The sequence below is a fragment of the Orycteropus afer genome, unplaced genomic scaffold (genome assembly GCF_000298275.1).
Source record: "Orycteropus afer afer isolate SDZICR_OR568_19922 unplaced genomic scaffold, OryAfe1.0 scaffold00097, whole genome shotgun sequence".
Lineage (NCBI taxonomy): Eukaryota > Metazoa > Chordata > Mammalia > Tubulidentata > Orycteropodidae > Orycteropus > Orycteropus afer.
In genome coordinates this window covers 6,997,477-7,014,381 of record NW_006921684.1, presented here as the reverse complement: position 1 = coordinate 7,014,381, position 16,905 = coordinate 6,997,477, and the positions used below count along the sequence as shown (strand labels likewise).

General features: G+C 39.1%; 1 protein-coding gene across 1 annotated transcript in view; it reads right to left on the bottom strand.

Moving 5' to 3' along the window:
* TBC1D30 (TBC1 domain family member 30) overlaps nucleotides 1–16,905 on the bottom strand; it is a 167,052-nt gene that overhangs the window by 6,801 nt on the left and 143,346 nt on the right. The window contains exons 9-11 of the mRNA XM_042781206.1: nucleotides 13,370–13,475; nucleotides 2,787–2,899; nucleotides 1,030–1,169 (exon numbers count right to left, since the gene is read on the bottom strand). Coding sequence (XP_042637140.1) covers nucleotides 1,030–1,169; nucleotides 2,787–2,899; nucleotides 13,370–13,475 — 359 coding nt within the window. The remainder of the gene's footprint in view (nucleotides 1–1,029; nucleotides 1,170–2,786; nucleotides 2,900–13,369; nucleotides 13,476–16,905) is intronic.

Here is a 16,905-nt window from a genome sequence, read left to right as displayed (position 1 = left end):
CCACTCCTCGGAAGGAAGGTTGGGCAATCCTACTTCCATAGTGATACTGCCTCGGAAACCCAAGGAGGGGTCGCTATGAGTCGGGTTTGACTCGATGGCACATAACAACAACAACAACAACAACAAAGCAAGAACAAAAAAGAAATGGCACTGTGAGTTTGAAAAGGCTGAATAAAGTCAGCAGATAGCAAAGAGAAGGCAGAGATACCTGACATCTATTTTGTTTCTGTCTCCTTCCAGCAAAGAGAATGGTCTTCAAACTAAAAGAGGAAGAATAAATATCCTAAAGGAAGAGCTGCCAACCAAGGCAGGAAAGGACATAGTAAGAGAACCATGAACTGCTTCTAAAGAGGTAGTTTCATGGACAATGTGCAGATAATTGTCTGTATAGGAAAATACAAATCTACAACATGAATTCAATTCAGAGTAACACATCTTAAGAGGGATAATGCCAAACATTTAGAAGTGAATTAATAGAACTTAAAAAGTCTGGAAGCCATATCTGTTGAAAAATGCTTAAAAAAATTCTACACTTGGCCATGAAAAAAGAGCTGGGGGATATGGAGGCTAGCCTCAAAAATTTAAAGGAATATAGACAGAAGAGGGAGTAAGTAGACTTGACTTGTGTTGTTCCAAGGGGAAGAAATATTTATAGAATCAGTAGCAGGTATTTTCCTATACTAGAAGAAAAGCCAATTATGAAAGAATTTAATTCAATTAAACTAGAATTTATTAAGCATTTACTATATGCCAGGTTATGTGCTAAGGAAATGAGCATAAATTGAATCAGATGAATGGGGCGAGGGGGAATAGGTGGGTGGATTAAAAGTCACCATTAACAAAGTAAAAAATATATATATGTATTATGCATATAATATACAATACAAAAATATCCTAATAAAAGTTAACAGAGATTTTTAATAGTATAACCACTCAAGTAACTAACTTATCTATAGACTCAGATAATAATACCATGGTTACTGTGAACAACACATTATGAAAATGTAAGGGAAAGTCACCTCTATTTACCTTTAATTTGCTTTTGGTACTTCTGCAGTTCAGGTGCCAGGAGCCCACTGAAAGGTCCAAGGCATCCCACTGCATTAGCAATAGCATCTTCATCATCCAAGTCATTCTCTTCATCACTGTCTCTGACCTTACCACGTCGTCTTAAAAAAAATATAAAAGAAGGAAGAAATATTTAAAGAAAATAGTAGTATTATAAAAACAGTATATAGTTATATGGTTTAAATGCTACATATATATATATATATATATATATATATATATATACACACACACACACACACATATACACACAGATACACATATGTGTGTGTGTATACCTTTCTGAATATACACACACAGCTCAGCTCAGCTTCTAACAGGCAGCTCCAGAAAGACATGGTTATCTGTTTCCATAAACATTACACCCAAGAACCCTATGGGACAGCTCTACTCTGTCACATGGGGTTGCTTTGAGTCAAAAATCAACCCCATGACACCTAATAACAAACATACATACACATACACATACTCTTACTCATATAGAAAGTCTCCTCATCCCTGTTCAATTTCTGCTCAGTTCTCACATCACTTACTTCCCATAGGTGATTATTGTTACTAGTTTCTTTGTATTCTTCAGTTTCTTTATGCATATGTAAGTAGATATGACTATATAGTGTTATTTTTCTCATCATAGATATCAGCATACTATACACATTCTTCCACACCTTGCTTTTATTCACCTAAGAAATCTTTCCATTACATACACAGAGCTTCCTCATTCTTTTTTACAGTTGTACTGTATTATACATATGTTGCCCATGTTATGGGATCAGACCCCTAATGTGCACACCTGAGTTGTTACCAATATTATACTATTACAACAAATAACTTCAAACAGACTGTGTTTTGCATGTTTGCAAGTATATTGCCAGATAATTTACAAAAGTAGAATTGCTAGGTCAAACAATTTTGGCAAATAATACCAAATTGTCCACCACAAATCTTTAAGTGATTAATTTCTCACAGGCAACATATGAGAGTACCTGCTTCCCTATAGCAGTATCAACAGAGTTCATTATCAACCTTTTGAATTTTTGCCAATGTGATAAGTAAAAGACAGTACCTCAATCTAGTTTTAAAATTCTGAATCAGTTATGAAGGCCTTCCCAATTCCAAATAAATAAAGGAATTCTTCTGTATTTTCTTCTGCTAATTTTATTATTTCATTCTTTCATTCATATGGAATTTATCTTGTTGTATGGGTGTGAGGTATGACTCTAACTTTATTTCTTCCCAGATAAAGTCTCTGACCCACTTATTGAACAGTTTATCTTTTGATATGTATATCATTTGATGTGCCAATTTTCCATTGATCAAATTCTTATATTTATTTTGGTCAATTTCTGGCCTCTGTATTATTTTAAATTAGATCATGTGTCTATTCATCTACACTTTTAATTTTTAGATTTTTAATATTTGATATTTTAAAAGAAGTTGTCGCTATTTTGTTGAAGCGTTGCTACATAGGCCCTTCAGTTTATGCTCTCAAACGTCTTCAACATCTTTGGAAAGTATACTTGAAAAAAGTAGTAATTACACTGATACTCTCTCTTGAATTTTAAGTCAAACACTTTAGGAAAGAGACATTCAGGTTAGATTTTAAGTACCAAACTCCTTTCACATATTTCTGGGGTTTAAGAGTATTTGTTTACAACAACAAATGAAAGTATTAAATTTTCCATGATGAAAACAACAAGAGGGGGGAATAAAAACCTTACCCAGAAACGGAAGTGGATTTAACTGTGGCTGGGAATGGTGTAATGTTGTAGGTGTATTTTTCCCTCAACTCTGCCAACTGTGGGAAAGGGAATGGAGCCATAGAATAAACAGTCTGAAAAACAAAAGCAAAATGCTAGGTCTGAAATGGTAGCCTTAAAGAACCCTTAGCAATCCTGGAACAACAATGACGTTTTATGAATTTGAGGGTTAAGTGGCAGATATTGTTCTTTATACAGTGGGTGGGAGAGATTCCACTTCAAAATCCACTTTGGACAAAGACAAAGAATACTGGTTAACACTGCTGTGAGAGTTCAAGTCGCCCCAGCTGTGACTGGACATTTCAACTGGTGAACATGGGTAGACATATAGGACAGTCAGTCTGACTTCTTCCTCCTTACTTGATAGATGGGTTAATTAAGAAATCCCAGCTCCCTATCACTCCTGCACCAAAGAGCCCAGTAGTGTTCTTCATACACAGTGGTTGCTTTTCAAAGGTTGGTTTGATCATTTTTATAGACATGTTAGGCCAGGTTTCTGGATAAAATTAAGTCAAATGGAAGATCTTGTGATCAACAGCAAGCTTTCTTCAAAGATATCACCTTTTCAAATGACTGAGTTCTAGGTGAAAATTGTTAGCTGTTATTTTTAAAGGAAAAAAGAAAAAAAAGTGACAGGGTGTAAAGCACAGGCTGTTAATCAATCTATAAATAAAAATGAGAAAATGCGCCTGTGCTCCCACAGAATTTCAGAAGGAACCTCTATTAGCAGGAGGGAAGCAATTTTGTCTGTGCTCTTATTTTTATTAAAATTTAATGTTCCAAAACACCCCTTAGGTCCCTCAGGTCCTTACACACCAGGAAATGCATATAGATCACACTACCTTTCATTGCCCCCAGGAAGTCATTCAAATAGCTTGAAAAAGCTTTTCTAGGAAAAATGGTATTCTTCATTTCGGCAGGACTGTTTTTCTGAAGGCTTTGGAGATGTCACGTATTTGCCTGAGTAGGAAAAGAGCTTCATACCCAGAGCTTCCTCTGAAGGGAGTTTCATTTTGCTGGGTTTCATTTTATAGCTCACTACCACTCCTGTGACAGTCCAGGGCGATCTGGATTCTAAAAAGCCTGCCCATCTGGCCGCCCCCAAAAGTCGATGGCACAGCTCATGCTTTACCGTACCTGCCCAAGATTCCAAACAAATAAGTGCTGACAAACAGTCCTTTCCTTCAGTTCTCTATAGCTTATTCTGCAAAGTGACACAGCTTATACCAGTTGCCATGAAGTTGACTCTGATTCATTGCCACCTCATGTGTGTTAGAGTAGAACTGAGCTCCATAGGGTTTTCAATGGGTAACAGTGACCACAAAAATCATCGCTGAGCTATCTTACAACATCTAACACAAACATGACTATACCCCAAAGGTTGAGAAGCAGCACAAATTTACTAACAATGACCTGTCTCCCAGGAAAAAAAGAGAGTGTCTTGTACACAGCACCACCACCAACCCCCTCACCCCTTTCCCTGGAGTAGAAAGGAAAGGCTCCTCTTCCTTATCTGAAAAATTAAATGCATTTAACTCAAGATCATGGTTATCTCTGAGAGGAGGAAAAGGTTAAGACCAGGGAGAAGGTATGAAGGTATTCACTTGTGTTGTTAATGTGTTATTTCTTAAGTTTGACAGTGGATATGTAGGCTTTGTTACGTTCTTTATATATCCTGTATGCCTGAAATACTTCATATAATTTTATTAATAATGTTGTTAGATTGAACTCTCGTGTTCTTTGAACCCACAAAGGTACCCAACAGCTTATCACCCAACTTCTTGTACTCCCAGCCAATACAGAGCTCTCATGATTGTTCTACATACGAGTCCGACTCGACAGCACATAACAATAACAACAACATGCAGGGGGTGGAGAGATGTGAAATCCTCTGGTCAGCATCCGACGTTTAGCCCCAGAGCATAGCATCTTCCTTGAGGCTTAGTGAGGGCAGCATAGGCTTAACTGTGTCTGCTCACCACACACCAAAGAGGATCCAACAATTGAGGTGAGTCAAGTCCTCCTGCCCTGCCTGTTATGATTTTTTTCTCTTAATGTTTTAGAAAGTTCATTCTAACTTTTAAGAAACCCATACCATTTGGGTTCAACTTTTAAAAAATGAGATTATTGATGCTGGGGAATTAAAAAAACTTCTTACAAGTCAGATGTCTCATTGAAAACAACTGGCAGGATAAAGACCTGGAGATTCACTCATGGTTTATTTTCACTGGTTTGTAGAAAGGCATCATAGAATATCCTTGTCCAGTCATGGGATTTAAGTTTGTAAGGAGGAATGGGAAGTACATCTGCCCTTACATTTTACCTCATCTGCCCCAGAGCAGACAGCCTGGACTCTTCCTAGCTTTAAAAAAAAAGAAAAGAACCTTGACAACAACAAAAATTGTCTCTCTTGAGCATTGTTTTTCTATTTCAGGTCTTCCTTTCTCTACCATTTACTTTTAGGTAGTCGGTCAAAGAAGCAATGAAAGTATATCTTGTTTATAGTCCCTTTTCACATATATTCACTCACTTATCTAAGGGTCTCACAGGTCTGAAGGCAGGTCTGGAGGTATGTTTATCTCTTGCACACCACCACAGATCTAGAGGGCAGCCAGTAAGCTGAGGGTGAATAAGGTCTAGGCTTCTAACTTTGTATGTGGGTGATTTACAAGGAATTCCAAGAAAGGAATTTTACCAACCATCTTAGAGCCAAAATATATAGAGTAATAAAATCTGAAGGGACTCTGGTGATGCAGTGGTTAAAGCATTAACATGTGAACTGAAAGGTCAGCAATTCAAACCCACCAGCTGCTCCATGGGAGAAAAATCTGGCAGTCTGCTTCCGTAAGGATTACAACCTTAGGAACTCTATGGGGCAGTTCTATCCTGTCCTACAAGGTCATTATGAGTCAGAATTGACTCAACAGAACACAACAACAACAGAATCTTAGGGTTAGAAAGGAATTTAAACATAATTTATTTCAACCTCCCTCCTTAGCAGGAGTCCTTTCTAGAATATCTTCAACAGATGGTCATTAAGGCACTGCTTAAACACTTCCAGTTATGGGCGCACACTATTTTGCAGGGCAGATGGTTTCAATTTTTGACAGCACTAATTAATCATACACCATCCTTCTATTGAGCAAGCATCTACTTCCCGGTAATTTCCACCCCATCACTGATGGGAAAAAGTGAACCATTTGTATTTGAGGGCCAGTCCTGCCTCATGGCACCCTTTAAATCAAACCAAACCAAACTCACTGCTGTCGAGTCGGATCCAACTCATAGCAACCCCTCCTTGGGTTTCTGAGGTGGTATCACTACGAAAGTAGATTGCCCAACCTTCCTTCCAAGGAGTGGCTGGTGGGTTTGAACCACCAGCCTTTTGGTTAGCAGTCAAATGCCTCAGGTACTACGCCACCAGAGCTCCCAAGGCACCCTTTAGGTAACAGTAAATAATTTGAGTTAGGTTTTCCAAACACCTGGCACAAACAGTTAAATACTTGACTACTACCTGAAAGGTTGGTGGTTTGAACCTACCCAGAGGCGCCCTGGGAAGGCAGGACTCACTATCTGCTTCTAAAAGGTCACAGCCTTGAAAATCCTATGAAGCAGTTATACTCTGTACACATGAGGTCACCAAAAGTCAGAATCGGCTCCACGGCCACCAACAAAAGCAAAAGCCTTTAATAATAGGATCGAACTAACTTTTCTCCCTATCACCCTCAAGGAATTCATGAAAGACTTTGTTAAATGTCTTCCTGAAATCCAGACACACTATTTCCTCAGCATTCCCCCCATTCTTTTTCTAACACTATAGATTAAAAAAAAAAAAAAAAAAAAGACCATTGTTTATAAGAGTGATGTTATTTTACAAGGGGGGAGGGAAGACAGGTTATTTTAAAATTGAAAGAAATAGGGGAGACCGAAAGAGGAGAAGAATCCTTTAGTCTCTTCAACTCAAACACAAAGAACTTACATTCAGTACATATTTTTCATCTGGAGCCGTTTCAGATTTGCTGACAGATTCATGGCCCACTACAGTCAGATCACAGCCACTGAATACATTTTGTTAAAAAAGAGTGAATATCGAGAAGAATCCAGCTTGAAATGACATTCACCATTTCTCTCCCTAATACTCTATGATGCCAAGAAAATCCAACAAGTCTATTTACTATCTGAACTACCAACACACACTTAAACAGACATTTATTTTTAGGCACTGCTGAGAAGGAACTAGCTTTCCTTTTTCATTATTGACATGCTTTACAAGAAACATGAAAACACAGTTGTTTAAAATTAGGTTCAGTTCATCTTCACCCAGATGTTTTCCTCCACAAAAGAAAAGCTACTAAAATGGAATCTAATCAATCATCCCACAGCCAACACTTCTCCCTCTAGGATTCTCTCACAGCAGGGTAAGAAGAATGTTCTCTTCTCTCCTAACACCCAACCAGGGACATTCCTAGAGGACAAAGACGGTATCCAACAAAACCAAAGCTTCTGATCTCACTCATTCCTTCTGACAATTGTTAAACTTCAAATAAGATGTTCCTTTATTCTGCTGAAGAAGATTTTGTTTTTAAAAGGACATGTTTTGAATATGGTAGAAGCAGTCTTTTGAGGGGAAAGCCTTAGCTCAGAAGTCAGAGACTTGGTCTTGGCTCTGGATCTACCACTAGACAACCTAAGAAACTGACAAGTAGCTCACATTCTCCAAGTTCTAGTTTTTTCTCTGTTAACTGACAGAATTTAATCTTCAAGCTTCTTTTAAGTTAATTTTCTCCAAGTGTTATCTAAAAGTCACCTGCAGCATGTAGGCAAACAGGAATATACCCTAGGCCAAGGACAGATTTGGTTGAAAATAATCTTACACATGCACTTGTGCTACAAGATTACCCACATACATTACAGAAGCAATAGAAGACAGGGTTGGAGTAGTTTCTCAGAGACAACCAAACACCTTGAGAGAGAGAATCACCAGGCCTGTGGGCTTGGGACAGTAGTCTTGGGGGACACCATGCTCGAATGGCACAACATAGTACATAAAAATCTTGTTCCACATCCTATTTTGGTGAGTAGCGACTGGGTCTTAAAAGCTTTTGAGAGGCAATCTAAGACGCAACTATTGGTCTCCTTTCATGTAAAGCAAAGAAGAGTGAAGAAAATCAAAGTCATCTGGAAATGATTAATCCAAAGATAAGATGGACCACAAGGACCTCAGCCTTCACAACACTGATACCAGAAGAACTAGATGGTGCCCGGCTACCAATGCCAACCTCTTGGAAAGGGATCAAAACTGGAGATTCTCTATAAAGTGGGAGGAAAGATGTGGAACAAAATGCAAAAACACAAAAATGATCAGAATTACCGGTCACATACAGACTGGTGGAACCTCCGAGACTATGAACCTGGGTTACCCTTCAGGCCTAGAAATGGACTCACTTCTATGGATTGGCTCTCAGCCCAACAGCAGAAAGACTTACATGCAGAACACCTACCTCAGGGCAATGTACCCACCTACTCTAGGGAAATGTACCCCTTAGATCAATCAGCCATGGGACATCAGAGGGACAGCATTCACATAGAGGAGAAGCTGGACAGACAGGAATACATAGATAATAAGGTCATAGGGAGGGGTTAGTCCCAGGGAGGACAGGGGACGAGAGTTTTTTATGGTTGGGGAGGGTAACCGGGGCCATGAAATCTAATGTACATGAATTGTTTCATGTAAAACAAATCTGCTTTGTAAATTTGCATCCCCCACCCAGTAAATAAGTAAATAAATTAGGGATTACAACAAAGCTGAAAAAAATTAAAATAGATAAAACTCACCTGCATCAGAACCATTCATGGGCCAAATACCTGCATCTCTTGAGACGTCTCTTACACACAGTTTGAGAATTACTACCTCAAGTTCTAATGTTCTGTGATTCTGCATATTCATTTAGCAGCCAGTTGTATTCTTAGCCCTGAGCTTAGTGTTATGGGGATACAAAGTTACATGAGTTCCCTACTAAAGAGGAGTCCCTGGGCAGCACAAATGGCTATGCAGTTGACCAGTAACTGAAAGGCTGGTGGTTCAAACTCTCCCAAAGGTACCTGGGGAAAAAGGCCTGGTTATCTGCTTCCAAAAGATCACAACCAAGAAAACCCTAAGAAGAGTGGTAGACCATGTGATCCTCAGCCTATATGACTGAGACCAGAAGAACTGGTACCTGGCTACCACTGTCAACCACTTGGAGGGGGATCTGTGTAGGAGATCCTAGAGAGAGGAGGAGAACAATGTGGAACAAAACTCAAAATCATTAAAAAAAAAGGGGGGGGACCAGGTTTGCTGGTCTGATAGAGCCTGGTGAAACCCCTGAGACTATGGCCCCTAGCTACCCTTTAGGTCTGGAATTGAACCCACTCCTGTGGCTTCCAGCCAAACAAAAGACAGGCATATGACCTAAACATTTACATTAGGCAGATACACTCCTTGGAGAGATAAATCATGGAAGAATAGAAGGGCTGTGCATGCACAGGGAGATAGCTTGGCAGGGGGGCAGGAGTGCATGGCAGGGAAAGATACAGGGAAGAGGACACTATGGGGAGGAAGTGGGAAGAGAGCTGTTGCATTGTGGGAAATTGCAGTCAATGTCATGGGACAAAGTATATGTATAAACTCCTGTATGGAAAATGAATTTGTCTGTAAACTTTCACCCAAATCACGATAAAAATTAAAAAAAAAAAAAAAAAAACCTTATGAAGCGGTTCTAATGTACAACACATAGGATTGTCATGAGTCAGAACTAACTCAATGGCAATTAGTATGGTTTTTTGTTTTGTTTTTTGTGTTTTAATCATTAAGGAGAAACCCCTGCACAGCACAAATGGTTAAGTGCTCAACTGCTATCCAAAAGGTTAGCACTTCAAGTTCATCCAAAGGCACTTCAGAAGAAAAACCTACTTCTGAAAGGCTGGCCATTGAAAATCCTATGGAACATAGCTCTATCTGACACACAAGGAGTCACTGTCCACTTGATGGCAACTAGTTCTGTTTATCATTATGGAACCTGCAAATTCATTAAGAAAAAAGGTAAGATAATCTTATAAGGTAAGTGTTAAATCAATTGTTGAATATCTTAAGTACTAAAGGAGTACAGAGGAGTCATCATCAATGAGGGCTGAGATAACAGAGGCTGCTTGAAGGTGGGAAAGAGGAGAGACTGAGCCTGATACAGGTAGACAGCTGTGATTTTTAGAGATGAAGCATCAGAGGGAACTACCAGCCCTGTCATAGAAATGAATGTGGCCAAAGAAGGCTGGGCAGGAACAGAGCTATGACCAATGCAATAGGTTTGTCTTGTGAACTCTTAGGAAGTACCTTAGGATAGGTAGGGAATAGTGAACCAAAGTGCACCTGCAGGGTAACCTATCTGAAAATGAACTCATCATCCTCCGCCCATGAATTTACCCTCCTTCTCCTAAAACAGAAATTTGGAGGTTTCCCTTGTTACCTTCATTTCCTTATCCTTCACTCCCACATCCATTTTCAATGGCCAATTCCAGTCAATTTCTCCTTCTAAGGATTGTCTTTCTTCCATTGTTGTCTCTACCATCATCACTTTCCCTTCACAAGTCATCCTGCTGTCAGTCTTAATCTCATTAAATCTACCTTCAGAGAACTGCCCACGTAGCTGGCATGAGATACAACTCAGACCATTTCCCTCCTTCTCTTAACACCTCTCAGGTCCACAGCTCTTCTCTTTTCCTTTCTTTTTCCTTTCCAAAGGTTTCATTAATGCTCTAGGGCTCCAGAAAACATGATTTCAGAACCACTGACCTAAAAGCTCAAGTCAAATTTCCTTATTATGGGCAATAGGCTTCTGTAACCCAGTCCCTGAATGCAAATCTCCTTGGAGTTTCCCTCACACATCCTACACTATTTCACCTCCAGTCTTTGCCCATGACGTTCCCACATGCATAAATTCCCTCTCTGCTTTGCATGTGTGAGTGCAACATTGTACCAAGTCTTATTATTTTATCTTAATGGAAGATTATTCTAGCAGAAAAATGCTGATTTTGCTTGAGCAGAGGGAATCTGGGAGAAGAGTTATCATCTAAGTTTTATTTGGTTCAGAAAATGTATTACTCAGTAAATGGAGGCTTTCCATACATGTTTGCTTCATGAATTAAAATATGTATTGTGTACTTCTAGTAAAAGGCATGATGCTAAGTATTATGGACAAAGCACAGTCCCTGCCTTCGAAGAACTTACAGTACAATGGCTAATTAAGTGAGACCTCTGGTAGCATAGTGGCTAAAGCACTTGACTGCTAACCAGAAGGCTGGCGGTTCAAACCCACCAGCCACTCCTCGGAAGGAAGGTTGGGCAATCCTACTTCCGTAGTGATACTGCCTTGGAAACCCAAGGAGGGGTCGCTATGAGTCGGGGCTGACTCGACGGCACATAACAACAACAAGCCTTAAAAAAAGGTAGAAAGTGATAAATGTTCATGAGAGGTAGAAATAAAATGCTGTGGTCATTCAAGAAAAGGATAGATGACTGTAATTGAGATGATCAGAGAATGTTTCATAAAGTAGATGACATCTTAACAAGAACTTTCGAAAGGAGTCAGGATTTAAATATGTAAAGGTAGAAGAAATGAATAGAGCAGAGAGAAGAAATGAACAGATCAGAGAGAAGAAATGTATGGAGGAAGAAACTTCCCAAGTATTTCTGAGACTATGAAAGCCAGTTTGGCTTGACTAAAAGAAGGTGCAAAAGGGAATCACAGGGATATGGTTGGAAGGTAGGTTAAGGCATTGGATGATGAGGTGAGAAAACTAAGCTTTGTTTTATAGGTAATGGGTAGCTATTAAAATTTCATGAGTTGGGGAAGAAGAACAATATCTCAGAGTCTTGCTTTGTTATATGAACTGGTCAATTCTGCAGGATGTAAAGGATCTCACACATGGATAATGCTAAGCATGGACCTGGCACACAGGATGATGTTCAATAAAAGTACTTCCATCCATTAGACTAAACCATTTTCAAGAGAATGAGTGGAAAAGGAAGAAATGAGGATGCAAGAGAGAGAATGAGTGATGAAGCAGTGAAATACATATGTCTGGGTCAGATACAATACTTCCTCCTCTGAAACATAAAAGAAGAAAGAAAGGAATATTGAGATAAAAAAAATTTTTTCAGAGAAGTTATATAAGGTGGTCAATATTTTCAATAAATTGAGTAGCTTCTATAGGGAGACAGCTCAGGGGGCAGGAGTGCATGGAGGGATGGACACAGGGAGGAAGTAACTATCGGGAGGAAGTATGAAGGGAGACGTTGCATTGTGGTAAATCGTGGTCAATGTCATGAGACAAAGTGTATGTGAACTGCTGTATGGAAAGTGAACTTGCTCTGTAAATTTTCACGCAAATCACAGCAACAACAACAAAAAAATTGAGTAGCTTCTATGAGTTTCTAGGAAGGAGTTGAGTGTGCCAGGAGATGATTAAAAAGGAACAGAAGCTCCTCACTACTCAAATTCTGAATCAGAGCCTAAGTCTTAGTTTTCTAATCTATTGACTGGGCCTCAACACCCAAAATGACCTCAGGCTTGGAACACAACATAAAGGTGAAAACTGAAACCAAGAGAATGGAGAAAGAGGTCACAGAGAAAAAAGAAACTAAAGCCAAAGGACAGAATCTTGGACAAGCCCCACTTGCTCAGTGAGTGAGAAGGAGAAACAAGAAGAGAAATAGCAGTCACGGGCATAGGAGGAGAATGATGATAAAATGATATTAGAATCTAATGGGAGAGAGAGTGTTAACAAGCTGCTATCTTTTCTATACTATCGAATTGAATGTGATATTGACATATGGTAACATGTCAAAAAATAAATCAATTCTTCAAGTCTTTCATATGGAAATATATGCTTAATATATGTTGTTGTTGTTTGCCGTGGAGTGGGAACCGACTCATAGCGACCCCTCCTTGGGCTTGATTGCCCCAGGCAATCTACTTCCGTAGTGATACTGCCTCGGAAGCCCAAGGAGGGGTCGCTATGAGTCGGGTCTGACTCAACGGCAAACAACATGTAGAATAACCTGAGTTGAAAATGTGGGCAAAACAAAGTCAAATGAATCAAAATGCTAATTAGAATAATTAACTTTTTATTCCTAGTAATTCTGCTAAAAAAAAAATTATTATTTCACCCCACAAGAATCTTCCAAAAAGAAGGCTAAGCATCTGATTCAGAATAAGCACCTAGCAATTTGAGTTTTTTGTTTTTTTCTATTTTTTTTTAAATCTATTTTTGTATTGTACCTAATGACTTCTATGCAACACAGGTTTAACATTTCTACTGTATTCTATCCATTTCTTCCTCTTTTGACATAGCTAGTTTCTTATCAAATTATATATATAGCCTTTTGGTCAAGTAGAAAACTAAATCTGAGGCTAAATACATATCCCAAGACCCCAGCTCCAGCACTGTTTGTTCTCTGAGCACTGGTTGGTTCTATGAGACAGAACTGGGCCTCACTGCCCACTCACCTGCATGAGTTCATGGCTTTCCAGAAGATCATTATCCAGCATTTCCTGGGTAAGATGCCCCATGGTGCCGTAGAATTCATCCGCTGTTTCACAACACTCTATCTGCCTAGATAAAGAAAGAACAAAACAAGAAATCATTATGACACACATGCTGTATAATAAACAAATGCTACAGGTGCAATAGGATGTGTTGCCTCTTGGCATCAAATCAATCAAGTTAGCAATCAACAAAAATCAGAATCTTGGGATTTACAGCATAGCCTGCTGTAGGCAGAGAAAAGATGAAGATAACACCAAGGCAACTTAGAGGTACTGGTGGCAAGTTGAGTTCCCACCTTTCTTGCACTGCTCCCCCCTCCTCACAGCCCCAGCTGCACCACCTTTATTGTTTCCATGTGACACATTCCATACATTAAAGTACCCACCACTGATCACAAATTATAACCACAAAATCGAACAATGAAGAACAATTATCCCCTGCAAAGAATCTATTGCTTTTAATCTACAAACTGGGATTATCGCTAATAGGCTGAAACCAACTCACAGCAGAAGTAAAAGATGAAAAATGCAAGAACTCAGTCAGCAGGATGCTTTCACAGGCAGAATTTTCTGTTCTTCTTGGGGCTCTGCTGTTATTTGGAGCCTGCACCCTGTTTCTTACATTCAGTTTTGCATATAAATAACCTATCAGCCTAGCAACTATAAGTGTGGCAGGTTAGACTTTAATCCTTCCGCCAGAGGGAAAAAGAGGAATAGTCCAAAACAAAAATCACTGTATATTTGTTTTATATATTACACTGTTCTTTGGATATAAAGATAACCCAATTTGCCCACCAACAGCAAGAAATATCCTTTGATGTACACAAAATGTTGGGGCATTTCCATGGAATAATTGAGAAAAAACAAATTGATAATGAAAAAATCTCAGGCTCTGCAGTGTTGTTCAAATCCAGCTGCCACTACCATGCAAATAAATAGATGACATAGACTGTTGAAGTATTAGTACAAAAACCTGGAGTAGAGTGTGGGCATAAATGAAAAATTGCTTGATTTTACCTTGGGGGTGGGGAAGAGAAATAATGCTTGAGACAAGTTTTGAGAAAGGTTTCCCAGGCTAACAAAGAAGAAAAAGCACTCCAAAGGCATGGGTTCAGGAGACAGTAGGGCCTATTCCAGAACTTCAAGCAGTTCAGCAAGGCTGGAGTAGGGAAGAGGATACACGGTGAGGAGGCAGATAGGAAAGAGCTGGGGGCAAAGACTAGATCCAAAAAGGGCCTTCCCAGCCAGCTGAGCTCTACAGGGCACAGACTGACGAAAAGCTCTTAATAGGGAGTACAGGAACAGAGGTGGCCTTGGCAAGTCAGCCTGGAGGTGGCATGGCAACTGTGGAAGAGTATAATGGGGAGGCCAGAGAGGAGACTGAGACAGGCCAGACACTAGGCAATGAGGGAGCAAGCCAAAGTAGCAGGGTTGAAGAAAAAATGACACATAAAAGAGACGTTACCGAAGGTGAGATAGTGTACAATCTACATATTCCAAAAGCACCCTTAAACAATTGCCACTGACTCAATTCCGACTTACAGCCACCCTATAGAGCAGAATAGAACTGCCCCACAGAGTTCCCATGGCTGTAAATCTTGACGGAAGCAGACTTCCACATCTTTCTCCTGTGAAGGGGCTGGTGAATTCACTGCAGACCTTTTGGTTATCAGACAAGTGCTTAATCACCATACCACCAGGGCTCCCAAAAGTACACTTAGTATGAGTAAAAGGAAGAAATTCTAAGTTGTAGAACCAAAGTGAAAGGAGAGGTCCCATGCACAAGTGTACATAAGGTACCTCTGTTACTCAGGTTTACATAAACTGGAGAATATCTGTATCTGTTTATGACTTTTTCCCCCCAGTGGAAAGTTTATGGAGAAGATTACAGCACTGGAGTCAGAAAGATCCAGGTTTAAATCACAGCTCTACACCCACGGGCTGTGTGACCTTGAATAGGCTACTTAACGTTCCTGATGTAGTTTTCTCATTTGCAAAGATGGGGAGGATGAGCCTACCTATTTCACAGGGTTACTGAATGAGATATATTTAAATTTCTTAACATATCGATAGGCACTTAACAATGCTAGTTACATTCCTATCCCTCGATTAACAAGTTGCATGTTCAAAAGATGTAGAATCATACTGAGCAAAGACTCTGAAACATTTAAAACTCTATAATACAAATAAATATACATTTATACATGTTCTTAGAAGCTCTATTCATCATAGCCAAAGGTAGAAATGTCCACAAATACATGACTGGATGAACAAATTCTGGTAGATCCATACAACAGAATACTATTCAGCCGTGAAAAGGGATGAACCTCAAAAACATTATATTAAGTAAAAGGAGCCAGACAAAAAGGTCACATACTATATGATTCCATTTATATGAAATATCCAGAATATGTAAATCCATGGAAAAAGAAAGTAAATTGGCAATTGCGAGGTGAAGGGAAGAGTAGGGAAAAACTGCTTAATGTTTATGGTATTTCCCTTTGGAGGTGCTAAAAATGTTTTAGAACTATATAGATGTAGTAATTGCACATGGTAGATTTACTAAATACCACTGATTTGTTCATTTTAAATGGTTAATTTTATGTTAAGTTTTCCTCAATTGAAGAAAACAACAACTCTTATCACAGTCTGACTCATGTATCCTCTGAACATCACAAACAGCAACCATTTATAATCACTTACATTATTAAAAGAACAGATTTCAGAGCCAAGATCCCTGGATTTAAAAATCACATTCTTCTACTTACTAACTAGGTGACTTTGGGCAATTTATTTAATTTTCTGTGCCTCAGCTCTCATATTTGTAAAATTGGGATGATAGTAGTACCTACCTTCATGAACAGAAGATTACAAAAGGTGGCTTGAAAACAAAAAACAAAGTATTATAATGACATGTGTAAAGACCTGGAGCTAGAAAATCAAAATGGAAGACCATGCTCAGCATTTCTCAAGCTGAAAGAACTGAGAAAAAAAAAATACCAGCCTCAAGTTGAGATACTGAATGATTCTATGGGTAAAATATCAAACAATGCAGGGAGCATCAAAAGAAGATGGAAGGAATATACAAAGTTACTGTACCAAAATGTATTGGTTGACATTCAACCATTTCAGGAAGTAGCATATGATCAAGACCAATAGTACTGAAGGAAGAAGTCCAAGTTGCACTGAAGGCACTGGTAAGAAACAAGACTCCAGGAATTGATGGAATATCAAGTGAAATGCTTCAGCAAACAGATGCAGCACTGGAGGTGCTCACACACCTATACCAAGGATTCTGGAAGATAACTACTGCACCAACCAACTGGAAAAAAATCCACATTTATGCCCATTCCAAGGAAAGATGATGCAAAAGAATGTGGAAATTATTGAACAATAGCATCAATATGACATGCAAGTAAAATTTGCTGAAGATAATTTAAAAATGGTTGCAGCAGTATATTGTCAGGGAACTGTCAGAAATTCCAAAGACGACATGG